This window comes from Arctopsyche grandis, chromosome 6 (genome assembly GCF_051622035.1).
Source record: "Arctopsyche grandis isolate Sample6627 chromosome 6, ASM5162203v2, whole genome shotgun sequence".
NCBI lineage: Eukaryota > Metazoa > Arthropoda > Insecta > Trichoptera > Hydropsychidae > Arctopsyche > Arctopsyche grandis.
The window spans coordinates 4,533,342-4,551,641 of record NC_135360.1 but is presented as its reverse complement, the minus strand read 5'-3'; the positions used below and the strand labels follow the sequence as shown (position 1 = coordinate 4,551,641).

General features: G+C 40.2%; 1 protein-coding gene across 1 annotated transcript in view; it reads right to left on the bottom strand.

Annotated features, from left to right (window-relative positions):
- Positions 1–18,300, bottom strand: part of LOC143912785 (uncharacterized) — a 66,237-nt gene that overhangs the window by 6,940 nt on the left and 40,997 nt on the right. The window contains exon 7 of the mRNA XM_077432161.1: positions 47–136. Within this exon, the coding sequence (XP_077288287.1) occupies positions 47–136 (90 nt within the window). The remainder of the gene's footprint in view (positions 1–46; positions 137–18,300) is intronic.

Here is an 18,300-nt window from a genome sequence, read left to right as displayed (position 1 = left end):
CCGCCATTTTACATTCAATATTCGAATGCGTTTTCACAATACAAACCTTTTCGAGCACAAATTACACTGTACAGATTGGACAGATTTTTTTGCGGATTCTTTGTTATCGACAGCTGCACTGACATGCACTGGAGTCCTCATAAAACCAAACAAAAATCGTCATATTCAAAGGTTTTTTGATGCTGAAAGTCACTAATTCCTTAGTTGTACTCAAGGGCGAACATTTTTTTTACTAATTATGAAAAATACCCGATTAAAAGATCTGTTTAAAACAATATATTAATTGTTAAGTCTGTTGTGGTAGTTGAATATGTTAGAAAAACGATTCACCCTTAAAACACCATATGGAGAGTGACTTAACTTAGTAATAAGAGTGTTTCCTGGAAGAGCATATTGCCGACTTTGGCCACCATACAATATATAAATATATTCATGGAAATGACTTAAGACACAGACACAGAGATACGCAGCACGAGTTTTTTTTTTGGATATTTTTGCGAATTAAAAAAAATCGATAGCACGACTGAACGATGCTATGGCACCCAGACAAAAAATCAGTTTTCGTTGATATGAGTGTTAAGGTGATGGTTTTTACCCTTGTATTAACAGTTTTGATAGTGATTCGCATATTTGAAAAAATGTAGGAGAAACTCAATAAGATAACAATAACCTGAATGAGCTGCCCTTCCGAGCTGGAAATCACGAGCACGTGCATGACGTACGATTCAGTGTGTTTGCGCCTTTAATATGATTAAATAATAATTTGGATATGTTAAAGGAATAATATAAAAAAAACACTTGATTCAAATTAAAACATTTAATATAGCAGTATATACAAACATTAACAACATGTACTAAAAAAATAGGATATAAAAATATTTTTAATTATTTAAATATTTTACACTTCAGAGCTATTAACCTCTAAATTTTTAGGTTAGATAAGTCATCGTTTTATTTGAAAAAAGTATTTCAAATCAATGTCAGATCCACATACGGACCATTAAGACTCCGGCCACACCGTGCAACTTTGTCGGCCGATTAGTTGCACGACCGTAGAAATGTATGGAAATGTGAACGACAACGAAGTTGACGGGTCTGGCATGCCCCATCTAACTCCATACATTGGTCTGGTGGTGCCCAACCAAGTCGCTCGCAAGTCGCACGGTGCGGCCCGGCCCTAAGGTGTAGGAAATCATCACTACAGGACGTATGGTCATTAAGGCAATGGCAAAATAGCAATAAACGCGTTCCAACAATGTCGATTGCAAGAAAGCAATAAGAAAATTTCTATGAAGTGAACAATAGCCATAACACCTCAAAAGCGAATTGCCCTAATGACCATCGGATGTCTAATTATCATACAGTGCACAACTTGACACGCCCAACTGCAACAAGTATTTTCCACAAAATTTTTAGAAAAAAGCACGTGACCCAACAGATATTCTCCCCAGTCAGTGGGCAATTCAACCAGCTACGAAACTGGAGTCGAGCTATCTACTTGGGTCAGGCTTCTTTGTTTAACATATGTGTCCAACAACTTCATAAAAACTACAACTCATCATCATCCTCTCCATTAATCATATATACATACTTCCTCAATCTACAACTGATAGCACACATTCCCCGCATAAATGTACAAACATACAATTTCAGTATTGGTGACCCCTTCAATGGACAACGCAGCGGATATATGCGAGGTACGCCAATGCCAACACCAACCATGTGGGACTGGATTTCCGATTCATATACATTGATTACATTCTAATAGCATCACAGAATCCAGTCCAGCACAAAGACCACCTTAAAAAAGTGAAAATTAACGCAAACAAGTGTCGGCTGGGCAAACCGGAGTTTAAATTCCTAGGCTGATCTGATCACTACAAATGAAGGTAGCAAAAATAAGGTAGCAGACAACAGAAACCAACCCTAACAGTCGTGGACCTTAGCTATTCTTATTCTTAGATTCTTAGCTATTATAGGAAATTTAAGAATCCAGAGCAGAAATCGCGAAATGTATGTGCTACATTGGTAAACAAACTCCAACGAGGGGAAGACCCAGCAGCATTGAACAAAATCTGGCAAATAAACGACAGAAGCGACCTACTGCTCATTTTCCACCATTGGATGTTCGTACGGACCATTGGCTGGATATGGAAAATATTGCAAATATCGTGTGTGGACGGCGCCATTGAGACGTATACCAAGTAGCGAAGGGTTTTCTAATTGAAAGTATAAAAAAAATGAGAACCCTCACAACAAATTGTTGTGAGGGATTCCACAACGCGCTAAATGCGTTCTTCGATCACAGCCACCCAGCATGTGGATTTTGTTGGATCGTGCAACATGCGAAGTGCATAACGTCTTAGACGATATGCACTTCGCATTTCAATCAATCATACGAATCGAGTTTCAATTAGACGTTACGTATAATTGAAATTCAATATCCAAATTTATCCGGGTAGAGAACCCACCACTATTTGACCTACACGTATGCCTCCAGGTCAGTCTAGATTGATTATATCGTCCACCTGGAGAACACCTATGCGTCATATTGACGCCCAACGCGGGGTCACATTTCCGCACATTAAACGTGTTCGTTTACACGTACTAAATAATTCCATAGATTTAAATTTAAATTGTATAGAGTTTGTTGGCAAATTTAGGACTTGCAAATTTAATTCTAAAAATGCACATTTGGCGGTTCAGAAGCACACAATCAGTTGTGCGTGCGATTTTTGAGCTTAAAATGAAATTTTTGTCGATGGCCCAGAAATCAAAAATTGTCACTCTGTGGGAGGATAATTATTCTTTTGGAGAGATGTCTCGACGAACGGGACGTTATCAATCTACCATGAGTAGATTTATTACAAATTATAAAAAAACAAAGGAACTAACACCTGCCAAAAGAGGACGTACGCCGAAAATACTGACTTCTCGAGACAAACGAATTTTGAAGAGAATCTCACTTCAAAACAGATTAAAAAATGCGTCAGAAATAAGGTCCGACTTCATTGAAGAACCGGGAAAAGCAGTAAGTTCAAAATTTGAAGATTTAAAATATTTATCCCAACACCAATATAATAGTTTGCGCAATGGGGCTAAAGAATGAAATTTGAAATCATTACACCCTTACCCTTACCCTGAAGAAAGGGTAAAAGCCCTTTCTTCAGTCGTCGCCGAAAAATTGGCTGAAATAAAATTGCAAAATTTACCATACCGGAACAAGATTAATTGAAGCCCAAGATGAAGTTTTGCAAAATTTTAAACGATCGTACAGGGGAGAATCATAATCATTGCATATGATTTATAAATGTGATGGCTGTGGAAGCCACAGTCGTTACGAGCAAAAATTTACTGACGAAAATGACTGTCAAAACCAAGCCTCAACCAGTCAATCGGGTACTTAGACATAAACACCTATAACGGCAAATTACGAGGATTATAATCAGGAACTCCACGGCTACTATAGCTCGTGCAGCGTAAGCTGGCACGTACCAATACAAACACGTATATTGTGTCCGTGAAGATATGAATAAGATTTTTTTGTATCTGTTTTCTAGGACAATCAGTTGGTCCCTTTCATACGCACCCACTTTCCGAGCATGACAGAAACAACAATAATTTTTTGTATTGCTCAAAGTGTGCACTACAGGGTGATTTTTTCCAGTTTCACTGGTCAGTCACCGATCAACCCCCACGAACTGACGTAACGCGTTCTTATATTGTTTGTTAATTGGTTAATTGGAGTTAGTTCATTAGAATTAGTGGATATATGATAATAAAATGCTTTGTAATAAAATTGGATCTGTAAAAACACAAACGAGACAATTTCGCCAAATTGTGTATAATGTTTTCAACTATTTCATGCATCGTATAATGAATAGTGAAAGTGACGAAAGAAATAGTATATGCTTCAACTGCGGAAGCGACTGGTGTTTCTAAAAGAAGTGTTCAGGGAATCGTTTGTGAAGTACGAAATCAATTTGTGGTGGCTAATAAACCGCCAACATCGCAACCTTCAATATCGGAGCCATCAACGAAACAACCTATATCTTCAGAGTCATCAGATCCAACAGCATCAACATCTTCATCGACTGTGCGAGTTGTATTAAGGACACCGGGCAAAAATCGTGTAAGGTTATCAAAAATAACTACAGTGGATAATTTTGATCAAGAGGTCATCAGGCGAACTATCTACGATTTTCATCTAGTTCATAAGACATTTCCGACCCTACAAAAGTTATTTGAAGTTTTGAAAGATAGTTAAAAATGTAAAGGTGCAATTTCTTCGTTAAGAGTTATCGTTCGTAGGCTAGGTTTCAAATGGAAAAAGATGAAAAATAATAAATACTTATTGAAAAAAGTGTAATTCGACTGAAGAGATCCATATATCTTTCCAAATTAGAAGAGTATAGATTGCAAGGCCGCCCTATAGTTTACACGGATGAATCCTATATAAATAGCTCACATACGATGCCAAAATCATGGTCCGATGAAACTAGCAAAGGTTGCAGAGTACCGATTTATAAGGGTAATATGCTAATAATAGTTCACGCCTGTTCTGAAAAAGGATTTATTCCAAATGCGTTACTTATATATCCATCTAAAATTAAAACCGGAGAATATCATAATAATATGAACGCGATTAATTACCAAAAATGGATTAAAGAAAAGTTTGTTCCAAATTTACAAACCCAATCTGTAATTGCTATTGATAATGCGTCGTACCATAATGTGATGTCAGAACCTATGCCCACATCTAATTCCAGAAAAGCTGACATGTTAGCTCGGTTAAGAAAATTTTATATACCTTATCCAGAAAAAGACACAAAGTCCGTTTTATATGAAATAATAAAAAAAAAACAATAAACAAAATCATCAAGAGTTTGTACTTGATAAAATCTTGGAAGCTCACGGACACTCATGCACGTCGACCTGCTAAAAAAAACCCTTTCTAACTGCAAATATGCGGACAAAACGGTTGCATTGGGCAAATTTGCACAAAATTTGGACCGCAGATGATTGGAAGAAGGTGGTGTTCTCTGACGAGAGCAAATTTAATCTTTGGGGCTCTGATGGAATCAACTGGGTTTGGAGAAGGGTGAACGAACGTTTTAGTGATCAGTGTGTTACGCGAACAGTAAAAAAAACCGGGTAGTCAAATGATTTGGGGATGTTTTTCCTATTACGGGATGGGAGCGCTCCATTTTATCAATGGAACGGTAAAGGCTGTAAACTATCAAAAAATTTTGAAAACATATTTGCGGCCTTCCATTGAACAACATCTTTCGGAATCAACGGGCTTCATATTCCAGGATGATTCCGCACCCTGTCATAGGGCAAAAAGGGTATTTATTGTATTTCATATGTGTATTTGATATCATTGAACAAATTTAACAACAATTCATTAAGTTTGCATTTTAATTTTTTTATAGTAAACGAATACAAAGAGAAATTCGGGATCCCATCACTACAATGGCCAGGCAACAGCCCTGACTTAAACCCCACCGAAAATTTGTGGGCGATCATAAAGCGAAGGGTACAAAAACAACACCCTTGTACAAATTCGGAGCTAAAAAAAACTATTGAAAAGGTTTGGTTTGAAGAAATTTCGGACGAAATAATACAAAATCTTATATTGTCTATGCTAGCACGTGTTGAAGCAGTCATTAGAGCAAAGGGAGGGTCTACAAAATATTAGTTTGTTATTTATTATCATCTTCTATCAAGTGCCTTTATATTCAATGTTCAAGCATTCAAAATATAATTCTCAGCTGTGATCTTCTACAGTCTGGTCGCTTTAAGTGTAAGTCAAGACGTAATGTTTTTTATTTTGTATAATCGATGGATTTTAATATTTAATTTTTAAGTGAACAATATCGATTTTTTTTAGAACTTCGGAAATGGGTCGCTGCAAAGATATTTCCAATGAAATAAAGTTTTCGATTGTGGCTTATTTAAAAACGAAGATGTTTTCCATGCGAGAAATCGCTAAAAAAGAGTGTGTTTCGATACAAACAGTTAGTAGAATTTCGAAGAATATGGAGAGGAATCTACTCGAAACAACCAATCGCCGGAAGAATTGTGGTAGATACAGAAAAACTACCCCAAGGACCGACCGTAATTATTTCCCAGGCAATGGAACATCGTCATGAATCTGCCCAAACTCTAAAATTAAGGTTAGAAGACGAGAGAATAAAAATATCGGTGTCGACACTGAGGCTCGCCCAGACGAACCCACAAGAAACCCGCAAATCACATATGCGAGCCGCAAACACAACAGCAAACTCTCGCTTAAAAACAAGTGTTTGCTGTACAAATCCATCAACCGCCCACAAATCACATATGCGAGCCCCATCTGGGCTCACACAGCCATCTCCAACAGATTAATACTCAAATTACAGACTGTTCAAAACAAATTCTTGCGTGCCGCGGGAAACTATGACTGGTACACAAGAAACACTATTATTCACAACGTCCTAAACACTGACTACCTTGACAAACACGTACACAAACTTGCCGTGAACTACTTCAAGTCTCTCGGCAAGATAGACAGCCCCCTGATCAACTCCCTCAGTGAGACCAAACTCACGTTTAATCAAAGGCCCATCGACATTTTGAAGACGGGTATAGGCTAAAATTAGCATTCAGTTAAATTAATCAGAAAAAATCACCACCGAACGGTCCCAAACCAGCTAACCACCCACTAACACACTAACCCTGACAGTATCCCACAGATGATGCACTAATTTTGCTTAGTGTTCTAGCCTGACAAACGTTCAACGAGCGAGCAGCCGCCAGCCCGCACTACAATATCAACGAGAGATCGATCTTATATAACACGATAGATAGATAGGTCAAGGGAGTGTCACTACCCGAGATAACTATCGATAAAACGCAGTCACAACCATCAGTAGAGAAGAGACCCTACGGGAATAGACCGGAGTAGACTCTACCGTAGAACACTCTTACAGAGAGATTGACAAAATGTCAATCGTTCAATACCAACCACCTTAAATTAATTTGTAAACAACGGCTGATTGTTGACCATCGACCGACTCATGTCGGTCGCACTCTGTTAACTACCAACAATAAAAATAAAATAATACACGAAAACCCATCTTTGAATTTGACGTCGCTGAATTTGGAGACATTCACCAACACTGATCCCGTTCCCTCACTCTGTTAAATCATAACAGAGAAAATTTATGGTGTCAGAAGTGAGGGATTGTTGAAGGGAATCCTTCCATCCAACATCGGAGACCAGAGACGAGGACCATCAACATCCAGATCTGATGTCTCCGCTGGGAACAGTCCCAGAACCCTTCGCTGAGTGAACGAGACCAGTGGACGTGTCTATCGAACTTCAGCCTAGCAGTATCGAACTTCAGCCGAGACATCGTCAGCATCAACTGCCGCAGTCAACTTCAGACCGCAATGTACGAGAGAAGGCGCAAATCCAGCTACCAGCAGTCAGCCCAGAAGTTAACCTTTCTGTAAGCCGCTAATCTCCCTTTTCCAGGAATTTTTGTTACTTTTTTTCTACGAACATAAAAATTTTTATGAGCGTCCGTAACCGTGATTAAAATCTTTTTACAAATACTTTATAAACGTTTACGACATACTGTTACATACGTTTTAAATATAAAAATTACCAAATCTTTCGATACAAAATGGGTGATAAAAAGAATCCCCCGAGTCCGTATGACACGGATCATCTACGATCGGGAGTGAAGCAATTACTTAGTATTAATAACAGAAACTCGCAAAATGCTTCAATTGTTGAAGACCCTGCCGAACCAGAAGAGGAAATATGCCAAGAAGGTCGCGAAATAATTACTCACCCAAATTTAATAGAAGATTTCGATTTCGATTCCGACAACGAATCTGTCGATGGATCCACCAGTGAAGTTGGCCTATATACAAAAATAAATACGCACATAGATTTCGGACAAACAGCGCGAAACAAACCTCTCTACCTGCCGTAAAAAATGAGAAACCAGCCTTTTTTTTTTACACAACTCTATGTACCGTTGGTACAAAGATTTACAAAGCTGATGGTCAATTCCCTATTTAGTTTCGCGTTAACTTTCGTTGCAATAACATCGCATCAGAGAAATGTCGTCCGCACGCTAAATGTCGACCGATGTAAAAGCGGTAATTTTGGCTCTTACGAAAGAGCGAATCGCGTATCGAGAGATTGCTCGTCGGGTGGGGTTCAGTGAAGGTTCTGTGAGAAAATTCATCAAAAAATACAGTGATACAGGATTATTAACAAGGAGCTGGAAGGAAGCCAAAACTCTCAATTCGAGAACATTCGCTACTGCATCTGCAATAAGGGATGAGGTGTACGCTTCAACATCAACATCAGTTCATACGCGTACGATCCAAAGGGAGCTTAATAAAACTGGATTTCGAGCAATGAAACCCGCGAAAAAGCCACTTTTGACTGCTCGAATGAAAAAAAACAGACAAGAATGGGCCAAGGATGAAAAAAATTGGACACCGGAGGACTGGTGCAGGGTGGTGTTCTCCGATGAGTCCAAGTTTAACCTGTTTGGATCAGAAGACCACAGTTCGCCGTAGAAGTGGAGAACGATTCCGAGAAGACTGCTGTTCACCAACAGTGAAGCATTCCCCGTATGTCATGATATGGGGGTGCATAACAGGATATGGAATGGGGGCGATAGAGTTCGTCCGAGGGTCCATGAATGCCGCCCAATACGAAAACACGATACGGGAACGTGTTTTACCCACCATCGAAGCACTCACAGAATTCGTCGCTGAACCAATATTTCAGGACGATTCTGCACCTTGTCATCGAGCTCGTTCTGTAAGTTATCAAACCGTTTTTCTATCTTTAATTTGTTTTTTTATGTAATAAATATGAGAATTAAATACCTCAACTGGCCCGGGAACAGTCCAGACCTGAACATTATCGAAAATTTATGGGCGATTTTGAAGAGGAAAGTGAGAGCCCGCAATCCAAAAACGCTTCAGGAGCTGGAAAACATATTGGGTTGATGCGAAAGTTTTGACGTTTTTTTACGAATCTATAAATAACATCCGTTTTCAAACTACTATTTTGTATAAAGAATGATGTCTTTTCACTTTAACTTCAGTTTTGGCCTGGCCAGCACGCAGTTAAGAGCCCTTTTGATTTTTCAAAATGTCCGTCGATAAACTGCATTTACGACACTGTCTCCTTTATGAATATCGTAAAGGCAACAACGCGATCGTGGCCACCAAAAACATTTGCGCGGTGTATGGAGAAGGTGATGTAAAAATTAGACTAACACAAAGGTGGTTTGCGACATTCCGATCAGGGGATTTTTCACTGGCCGACAAACCAAGGACCGGGCGCCCTTCGAAGACTGATGATGACATCTTAAAGGCTATTATCGAATCTGATCCACGACAAAATACCAGGGAGATCGCGTTGAAGATGAACGTCAACCAATCAACTGTGGTGAAGCATCTGCAGCGCATAGGGATGGTTTATCGATATTATGTTTGGACCTCTCATCAATTGTCTGCAGCCAATTTAATGGCTCGTGTTGAATATCTTAATAAATACATCAATATAATTGTATTGCGGCATCTATTTTGAAAGGACCGTTTCGATATTTTGCAATATGTATGACACGCACAACGATACGCTTTAAAAAAAAATGCCTCAAGACATAATTCGTGTATTCGTTCCTATATTTGATGTCAAATATTACGTATGTCCGATTTGCCTAGCAATATGTAAATCTAAACATCGAATGCTGAGACATTTCAGGTCTCATGGCTCTGAATATTTATATTGGCTTAAAAAGCAACGTGCCAATCGTTCCTAATTATGAAATTCGTTTTTTTTTTGTTGTTTCAATCACAAATATTATTTTTTTCATTTACATATGTTTGCATATAATGTAAAATTGTATGTATGTACATAGTACCTAGACGTACTCTTTGTAAAAATTTTGTGATAGAAAGTAAAGCCTAGTTGTAATTGTTGAACCAGTCAATGTTAAAATAACTGGTGTGTAATTATGTATGTCACAAATATATAATATTTGTTCTCAAATAAAAATAGTGTTTTTATTTATTTCATCTTATTTTAATAAACGTTTTGTTATTAATATAACGAGTTTCCAAAATCAATCAATGAAAATCGCGTTTTAATCGCGTTCATCAGATTAAATCCTCGTTCACATCTAATTCATCTTTAGCGTATTCAAAATCTGCAGCTCTGCTTCTTCGGGAAACCGCATTTATATATGACCACAGAGCAATTGAATAAATCTTATAGTCGCAGTTGTATTACATTGCTGCTATTTAATGATAATATGTTTTTACATATTAACTTCAATAGACTATCTCACCTAAATATTGAGATAGAAGTTTATTAATTTTTGCTTTTGTAAATTGAGTGGCCGCCTTTTATATTGCTCCATTGAAAATATTTTTGCACATTGATGCTAGTTCAACCAAGCATCTTTCAAAATCTTAAGAATTTAATTCTTAAACCTACCGAGACATCGACAGTTTATTTTATCGAGGTAAGCCAGTTATCGATAGAATTTTTGTTATTAATTCACAAGAATAGTCGAAATATAATTTTTCTAATTGGAATTTTATCTACAGTAGCGGGCGATGAAAGGTGTCCACCCATAGAAAAGGGACAAAAGCTTGTGTACATTTTTTTTGCGTGTCAGATGTTCAGGTAAAAGACCTTTTTTTTGTTGAAAAGGATCCTTATCTTTAGGTATTCAAACAGTTGACCACTGTTTTTCGAAGGATTAGCACGTTTTGAAGTGATTTTGTGTACGATATGTCGGGTGTAAAACAATTAACCGAAGCGAATAAAGCGATAATTCTAACTCTGGCTGAAGAAAAATTGAGTTCTCGCTACATCGCTCAGAAAGTAGGATGCAGTAAAACCTCTGTGCTTAATTGCATAAGAAAATATAAAAATTCAGCATCCCTAGAGAGGAAAAAAGGATCGGGAAAGCCCAGAAAGACCAACTCCGCCGAAGATAGACTCTTAAAAAGAATGTGTCTACAAAACCGGTTCAAAAGTGCTGTGCAAATTAGATCGGAGTTTATAGCAGCTGGGGGAAAAGAAATCAACGTCGAAGTTGTACGTCGTCGCCTTAAAGAATACAGTTTAGTTGCCAGGATACCGGCAAAAAAACCATTTTTGACCAAGAAAATGAGAATGCAACGACTGAATTGGGCCAAAAAATTTATTAATTGGACGGAAATGGACTGGAGGCGTGTTATCTTCTCGGACGAAAGCAAATTTAATTTGTTTGGGTCCGATGGCATCCACTACGTTCGACGAAGATCGGGCGAACGTTTGAGTGACGAATGTATTCAGCCTACGGTCAAACACCGTGCGGGCCAGATGGTCTGGGGATGTTTTTCTTTCCATGGGGTGGGTCCATTGGCCATAATTGATGGGACAGTTAACGCCGAAACATATAAAAAAATTTTAAAAGAACATTTGATACCAGAATTGAAAAAATAAAATATATATGGGATAACGATATTGTTCAGACTATGTCTGATGATCGGCTTTTGTGGCCTTACGACCCACGATTTGGCCGATATATTTTTGTGACAGCGGTTGGCACACAAACTGACAGTTGTCAATAGCGGTTTGGCGCGTAATCACCCCGTTGTTTACGGGGCCCACCTCGCCACCGAAATCACCAGCTAGAGGCTGGTGAGGGTTGTGACGATACTTGGAGACCAGCTCCAGTATCCGTCCGGTGTGCACCAGAGGAAGCTTGGTCTGTCTTCGTCCAGAAGGCAGACAACTGATCTACGCGTGGCTAACCTCAAAGGGCACGCGTGGTTACTTTGTTATTCCCCCCCCCCCTGCTTATTCTCTGTATTTATATATATATAAAATACAGTCACCATACAAACAGAATTACAACCTGTTATCATTATTATATAATTTCCCGCCTTTGTCCTGTATCACACTCCCTTACGCACACTGTACGAGAGAGAGAGAGAGAGATAGACATCAGCAGAGACCAGACCGCAGACGACGACCTGTAGATCCCTTGGAGGAGACCAGTCCCGCCCACGCTTACCACGAGCTTCTCACAAAACCGACTTCGGGGGTGCTCTCGAGTTGAACATCCCTGGAGTCTGTACATTTGGTCCTTCGAAAGAGCCGGATTTCTTCCAGAGCTGGTCTGTCAACGTCGTCTAATCTAGGTTGGTCGTAATTAGCATTTTTCTGTTGTTGTTGTGATTTTTGGTCGCCATTTTGTTTCTTTTCCCGTGTCCATTGTTTATTTTTGTCGTGTCCAAAATGGAAGCACTTCGGAATACGCGGAAAAGCATTCGCGCTCGGTTAACGAGAAATGCGAACCATTTGGAGGGGGATCTGAGTATTTCCATGCTCCAAATCAGACTCGAGATAATTTAACCTCTGTTGTCTGATTTCGAATCGGTCCAAGCTCAGATTGACGAGCTGGACGAAGCGGAGGCTCGGGCCTCCGAGTCCGTCATTGACGAGTTCGAGACGGAATACTTAATCGCCCTCGAACGATGTATGGAAATGCTCAGATTGCGGGAGCTGCAACTGAGCGCGTCGCCGGTAGGTGGCGCTGCCGTCACGATTTCCGCTGTATCGCAATCAAATTCGGCAATAAAATTGCCCCGTTTGGAGTTGCCCACCTTCGAAGGCAACGTCCAAAATTGGCCCCTTTTCTCACAACGCTTCTTGGTCGCTATGGCCGGCGAAACTTCTCAACTCGCCCGGTTCCAATACTTGTTGGCAGTCCTAAAAGGAGAACCCAATCGCGTAGTCAGTGGCTTAGAGTTATCTGATGATTCCTTCTCCCGCGCTTGGTCCATTCTGGAGCAGCGCTACAACAATAAAAAAATTGTTGTTCAGTCCCACATTCGCGCAATATTGGACGCGGAACAAATTGCGTCCAATAGTTACGCAAGTTTGCATCGCTGCATAGACGATTTTAGCATGCACGTCCGTGCACTGGCCAACTTAGGCGTTCCGGTCGACACTTGGGACGACATTTTGGTCATGTGCATCACTAGGAAGCTCGATCGACACACGGTTCGACAATGGGAGCTTCAAGCGCCAAAACATGAGGAGTGTACATTCCACAAACTCATCGAATTTCTGACGCTTCAGTGCCAATCGATGGCAAATGCCGACTTCGTCTTAAAAGGCGAGTCGAATCCTCGACCAAGAACCATTACGGATCCGAAGGCAGCAGTTCTGCATGTGAGGAGGGAACGCCCCTCCTGCATCAGTTGCAGCGGAAGTCATTCTCTGCTAGCCTGTCCATCATTCCGCCAAATGAGCGGTGATGAGCGTAGGTCGAACGCCATAAAACGTCGACTATGTCTCAACTGCTTGAGACCAGGGCACATAGTTCACGCGTGCCAAACAAAGCAGAGATGCTTCAAATGCGGTCATGCCCATCACACCATGTTGCATGACTCAACTCCATACCAAACTTCGCCTTCAAATAAGGCCAAACATTGTCGGAGCCCCAAGAAATCAGAGAACGCCAAACCCGTAAAATCATCGTTGGTTTTACACTCGGTGAGACGCGTATCGCCTTCTCACGCCCGAACTGTCCTGTTATCCACCGTGGAAGTACAAGTTCGCGGCGGAGATGGGCGTTCGCACAAGGTTCGAGCATTGTTAGATAACGGCTCCGAACTCAACCTCATCTCTGAAGACTTAAGAAGGCGACTCGCCTTAAAGTCGAAAAGGATGGACGTCAACCTGGTAGGAATAGGTTCAAATAGAACGTCCATTACTAGTGGCGCGGTAATTCGAATTCTACCGCGCATCCCCAATCAGGGCTCCAGTGTTGATCTCGATTGCGCAATCATGCCCGAGATCGCGAATCAACTTCCATCGCGCAACGTGTCCGAGATTCAGAGCCATTTGCCGCTTCATCTCCCACTTGCCGATCCGTCTTTCGATATTCCCGGTACAGTGAATATGGTGATAGGCAGCGACACCTATCATGCGATATTACGCAATGGCAAACGTACCATTTTAGTTCCCTCCAAGTCACGCGGTGACAGAGGAGGACGCATTGCGATGATGAATACAGCTTTCGGCTGGATATTGGGCGGCTCTCTAGTAGCGCCCACAGTTTCAAGCGATTCTCGGAATTGCCATCACACAACGGGTCGTGATCCGTTATCTTGTTTTGGCGCGAGACGTCCAGTCAAGACAGTTACGCGTCCTCTGGACGAATCGCGTATTTCCGCGGAACGAAGATTCCGCTTACCGAAGCGCAATGTACCCGCGCCCTTTGACCCTCACATCTTTCGACCTTCCAAACCCAGCTCCCATAACTCCTGGCCAGTTCCTAGTTGGCGCACCACTAGTTGCGCAACAGCAGGAGGATCTGGTCGATCAGAACGGAGCGAGGGTGCTACCACACCAGCACATGCAGCAGCGGCCCCTGGCAGACAGGGGCACAGGAGTAGGTCCTACTACTCCTCCATCAGCAACACCAAGCGAGCAGTCCGGCGAGTAGCTCGACTGCCAGTCGAGCAGCACTCAGTGAATTTGTGCAACGGTGTGGCGAACGTTCAAAACGTCCCACATTAAAGTTGGCGTCTTTAATTTGTGTTGTGATTTAGTTAAATGTGTTTCCATTTAGTTTTTTTTTTTGTCTCTTGTTTGTTGATTGGTGTTGGTAATGGAGCTATCAATGCATATGGGACATGTAACGGCTTAACAATATTGTTACCTAGCACTGGTGTTGGTTTTTTGTTGTTTTTTGTTTGTTTGTTTGTTTACCTTGTTGGTTGTTTCTTGCGGGCTTAGTCAGCTGTTAATGTACAGCGGGACGATTGACGGTGGACGAACCTTTGTTTTGATTACTAATTGTGTATTGTTTGTCTTGTTTGTTGTGTTCTTTTGTTATCTCATTTGTCATGCTTCATTAGTCTCTTGATTAATTCATTTGTTTTGGAATCCGATCCTCTGGATTCCAACGGGGGGAGTATGTTCAGACTATGTCTGATGATCGGCTTTTGTGGCCTTACGACCCACGATTTGGCCGATATATTTTTGTGACAGCGGTTGGCACACAAACTGACAGTTGTCAATAGCGGTTTGGCGCGTAATCACCCCGTTGTTTACGGGGCCCACCTCGCCACCGAAATCACCAGCTAGAGGCTGGTGAGGGTTGTGACGATACTTGGAGACCAGCTCCAGTATCCGTCCGGTGTGCACCAGAGGAAGCTTGGTCTGTCTTCGTCCAGAAGGCAGACAACTGATCTACGCGTGGCTAACCTCAAAGGGCACGCGTGGTTACTTTGTTATTCCCCCCCCCCCTGCTTATTCTCTGTATTTATATATATATAAAATACAGTCACCATACAAACAGAATTACAACCTGTTATCATTATTATATAATTTCCCGCCTTTGTCCTGTATCACACTCCCTTACGCACACTGTACGAGAGAGAGAGAGAGAGATAGACATCAGCAGAGACCAGACCGCAGACGACGACCTGTAGATCCCTTGGAGGAGACCAGTCCCGCCCACGCTTACCACGAGCTTCTCACAAAACCGACTTCGGGGGTGCTCTCGAGTTGAACATCCCTGGAGTCTGTACAGATATCATAGATGAATATATTCAAAATTCAATTAAATCAATGCCTCGAAGAGTTGAGGCTGTTATAAAAAATAAGGGGGGGCCAACCAAATATTGAAACAAATTTTATATATAAGTATTATTATAATAAATGAAATGTGATTTTTAGATTTTTTATTAATACATTAGTTTTATGAAAAAAAAAAATTTTAATTACACTACTAAATCCTTCCATACATCACCGACTCCTAATAATTTGAATAACATTGTAGTTTCGTTTTAATTTCTTCGCATTACTACTTGAATTTCTTTCAAACTTCATAAATGCAATTTTAATAAACAAAAAAAATAAATACAATCGTTTATAAGTCCGAAAAACAAGAAAATATGAGTTTTTTCGAGGTGGACACCTTTCATCGCCCGTTACTGTAATTGCGCGATTTAAAAAACACATATCTCCGAATCTCGAGCCAATCAACATTTTTAATTACCAGATTCGTGTTTACTGGGCATAGATTTATAAGAAAAGTCATATCTCGTCTCTGACCCATTTTTCGTGTCGAACAGTGTAATTGGTACACTAGTATAGATCTCGCAAACAAAGTATTGGCTGAGGAAACCCATTTAGTAGGCACAATTAGAATATATCGGCGGGGATTGCCGAAAGAAGTCACCAAGCAGAAGCTAAATCGTGGTGAGATTGCTGCCAAGCAGAATAGAAAAGGTGTATCAATTTTAAAGTGGAGAGATACGCGGGATGTCACGATGCTCTCCACAAAACACACAATTGATTATGTCACAGTGCGAAATAGTAGAGGGAATATGTTGGAGAAACCTAAAATGATACAAGAATACAACCGGGCAAAGGCATCGGTTGATTAATCAGATCAGATGACGGCTTATTGCACCCCGTTGCAAAAAACGGTGAAATGGTATCGGAAATTAGCAATCGAGCTCCTTCTAAATACATCAGTGGTAAATACTCGTGTGATGTATAAAGATGTCACAGAAAAAAATAACCATTGTGGAGTTTCGGAAGCAGCTTGCTCTGTTTCTAACGAGCTGCAAAGGAATAAATGATCCATCAACATCAACACAAATGGCAAGACGATCACGCCATGAGCTTTTGAAAAAAGAGGGCCAAGCACGATAGGTTCGCCGTTATTTTATCAGGTGTTATAAATCAAACTCCAAATTTGGAATAAAATACGCAAGAAATCGATCGAAACAAGTTGTGACATACTGTGGCGGATGTGATGGTCAGTCACATTATTGTTTACCCTGTTTCAACACAGAACATAGGCAATAGGCATGTCTCCTTGTAAATGTATTTTTTGTTCCATTTTATTGTGCTTATATTTTTATGTAATATAAAAAAATACACATTTTTCCTCGAGCAGTTTTGTTTTTTTTTTGTTATTTGTTATGTAAAATAATCCTTCATACACATTAAATATATATTTCATACATGAAAAAACATATTATGTGGCACGAAACGTGTTAATATAACATGATTCGAGAGAGGAAGATGAAAATAGGATTTTGGCCATAGGTAGTAAAGATTTGCTAAACGAACTTGTGAACAAAGACACCATTTTTGGAGACGGCACTTTCGATAAAGTTCCAGCAATCTTGTAACAGCTAGAAGTTGGCAATGCGTATCCTCCGTGCATATACTTTCTTTTACAGAAATAAAATTGGACCAGTCCCCACCTTAATATTTATGTATAAATAGAGGGATACCGGCAGTGTATCATAATCGCTTTGTATAACTGTGTTCAGTTGATATTAGTTCCGTGATGTGACATCACGACACGGCCGGCAGTCCCTCTTTCACTTTAAAGGCGAATAAAGGAAAATACAATCAAAGAAAGGAGTATCATTAATGATCACCAATTACACATTTCTCCAAAAATGAAGACACATACAGACGTTACTCATCGAAGTTCATACAGCGGTCCGAAAAGCGTATTTTATGTACCTGCGCCCGTTATGAATGAGATTTTAGGTTCCTTTTTTTTTTAAAGGATGCATAGTATCCTATTGTATTAGTCTACAAAACATTTTGTGCAGTATTGTTCATACAAATATTTTAAAACCCAATTGAGTGTAAAAGCTCACTTCGTGTCCGAAATCCGGTCAGCAGAGACGTTTGCTTCCTTCCGAAAAAAAAGTGTTTGTGAAGATTGAATCGAAGATATTTTTTTATCCTGCATTTCTACGGTATTTTCCAAGTAAGTTAAAGTGTTTATACTTTTAAAATAAATTTATTATTAGTTTAAAATTGCTTGTAAAACTCCCCCTCTGTGTTGTTGTTTTTGTTTTTAGATGGTGGGGAATAAAGATTTATCGAAAGAGAAAATCAGCAGTGTTGTGGCACTATTAAAGACTGGACAGTTTTCTCTTCGGTCTATTGCCAAAAAAGAGCAGATAAGTCATGGTTCTGTGCATAAAATCAGCATCAGGCTGAAAAATAATGATGACCCCACCGTCACCCGGCGGACGAATTGTCGTGGCATTCGAAAATTCAGTCCCCGAATTGATCGAAAAATCGTCGGGGTCGTAAACAGTGATCGGTTTATTACAGCAAGAGGGATAAAAACATCTTTGGGGGAATCGAATATTGATATTTCGGTCAGTACGATCCGACGCCGCCTCGCCGAAGCTGGGTTAAACAGTCGACGTCCAGTAAAAAAA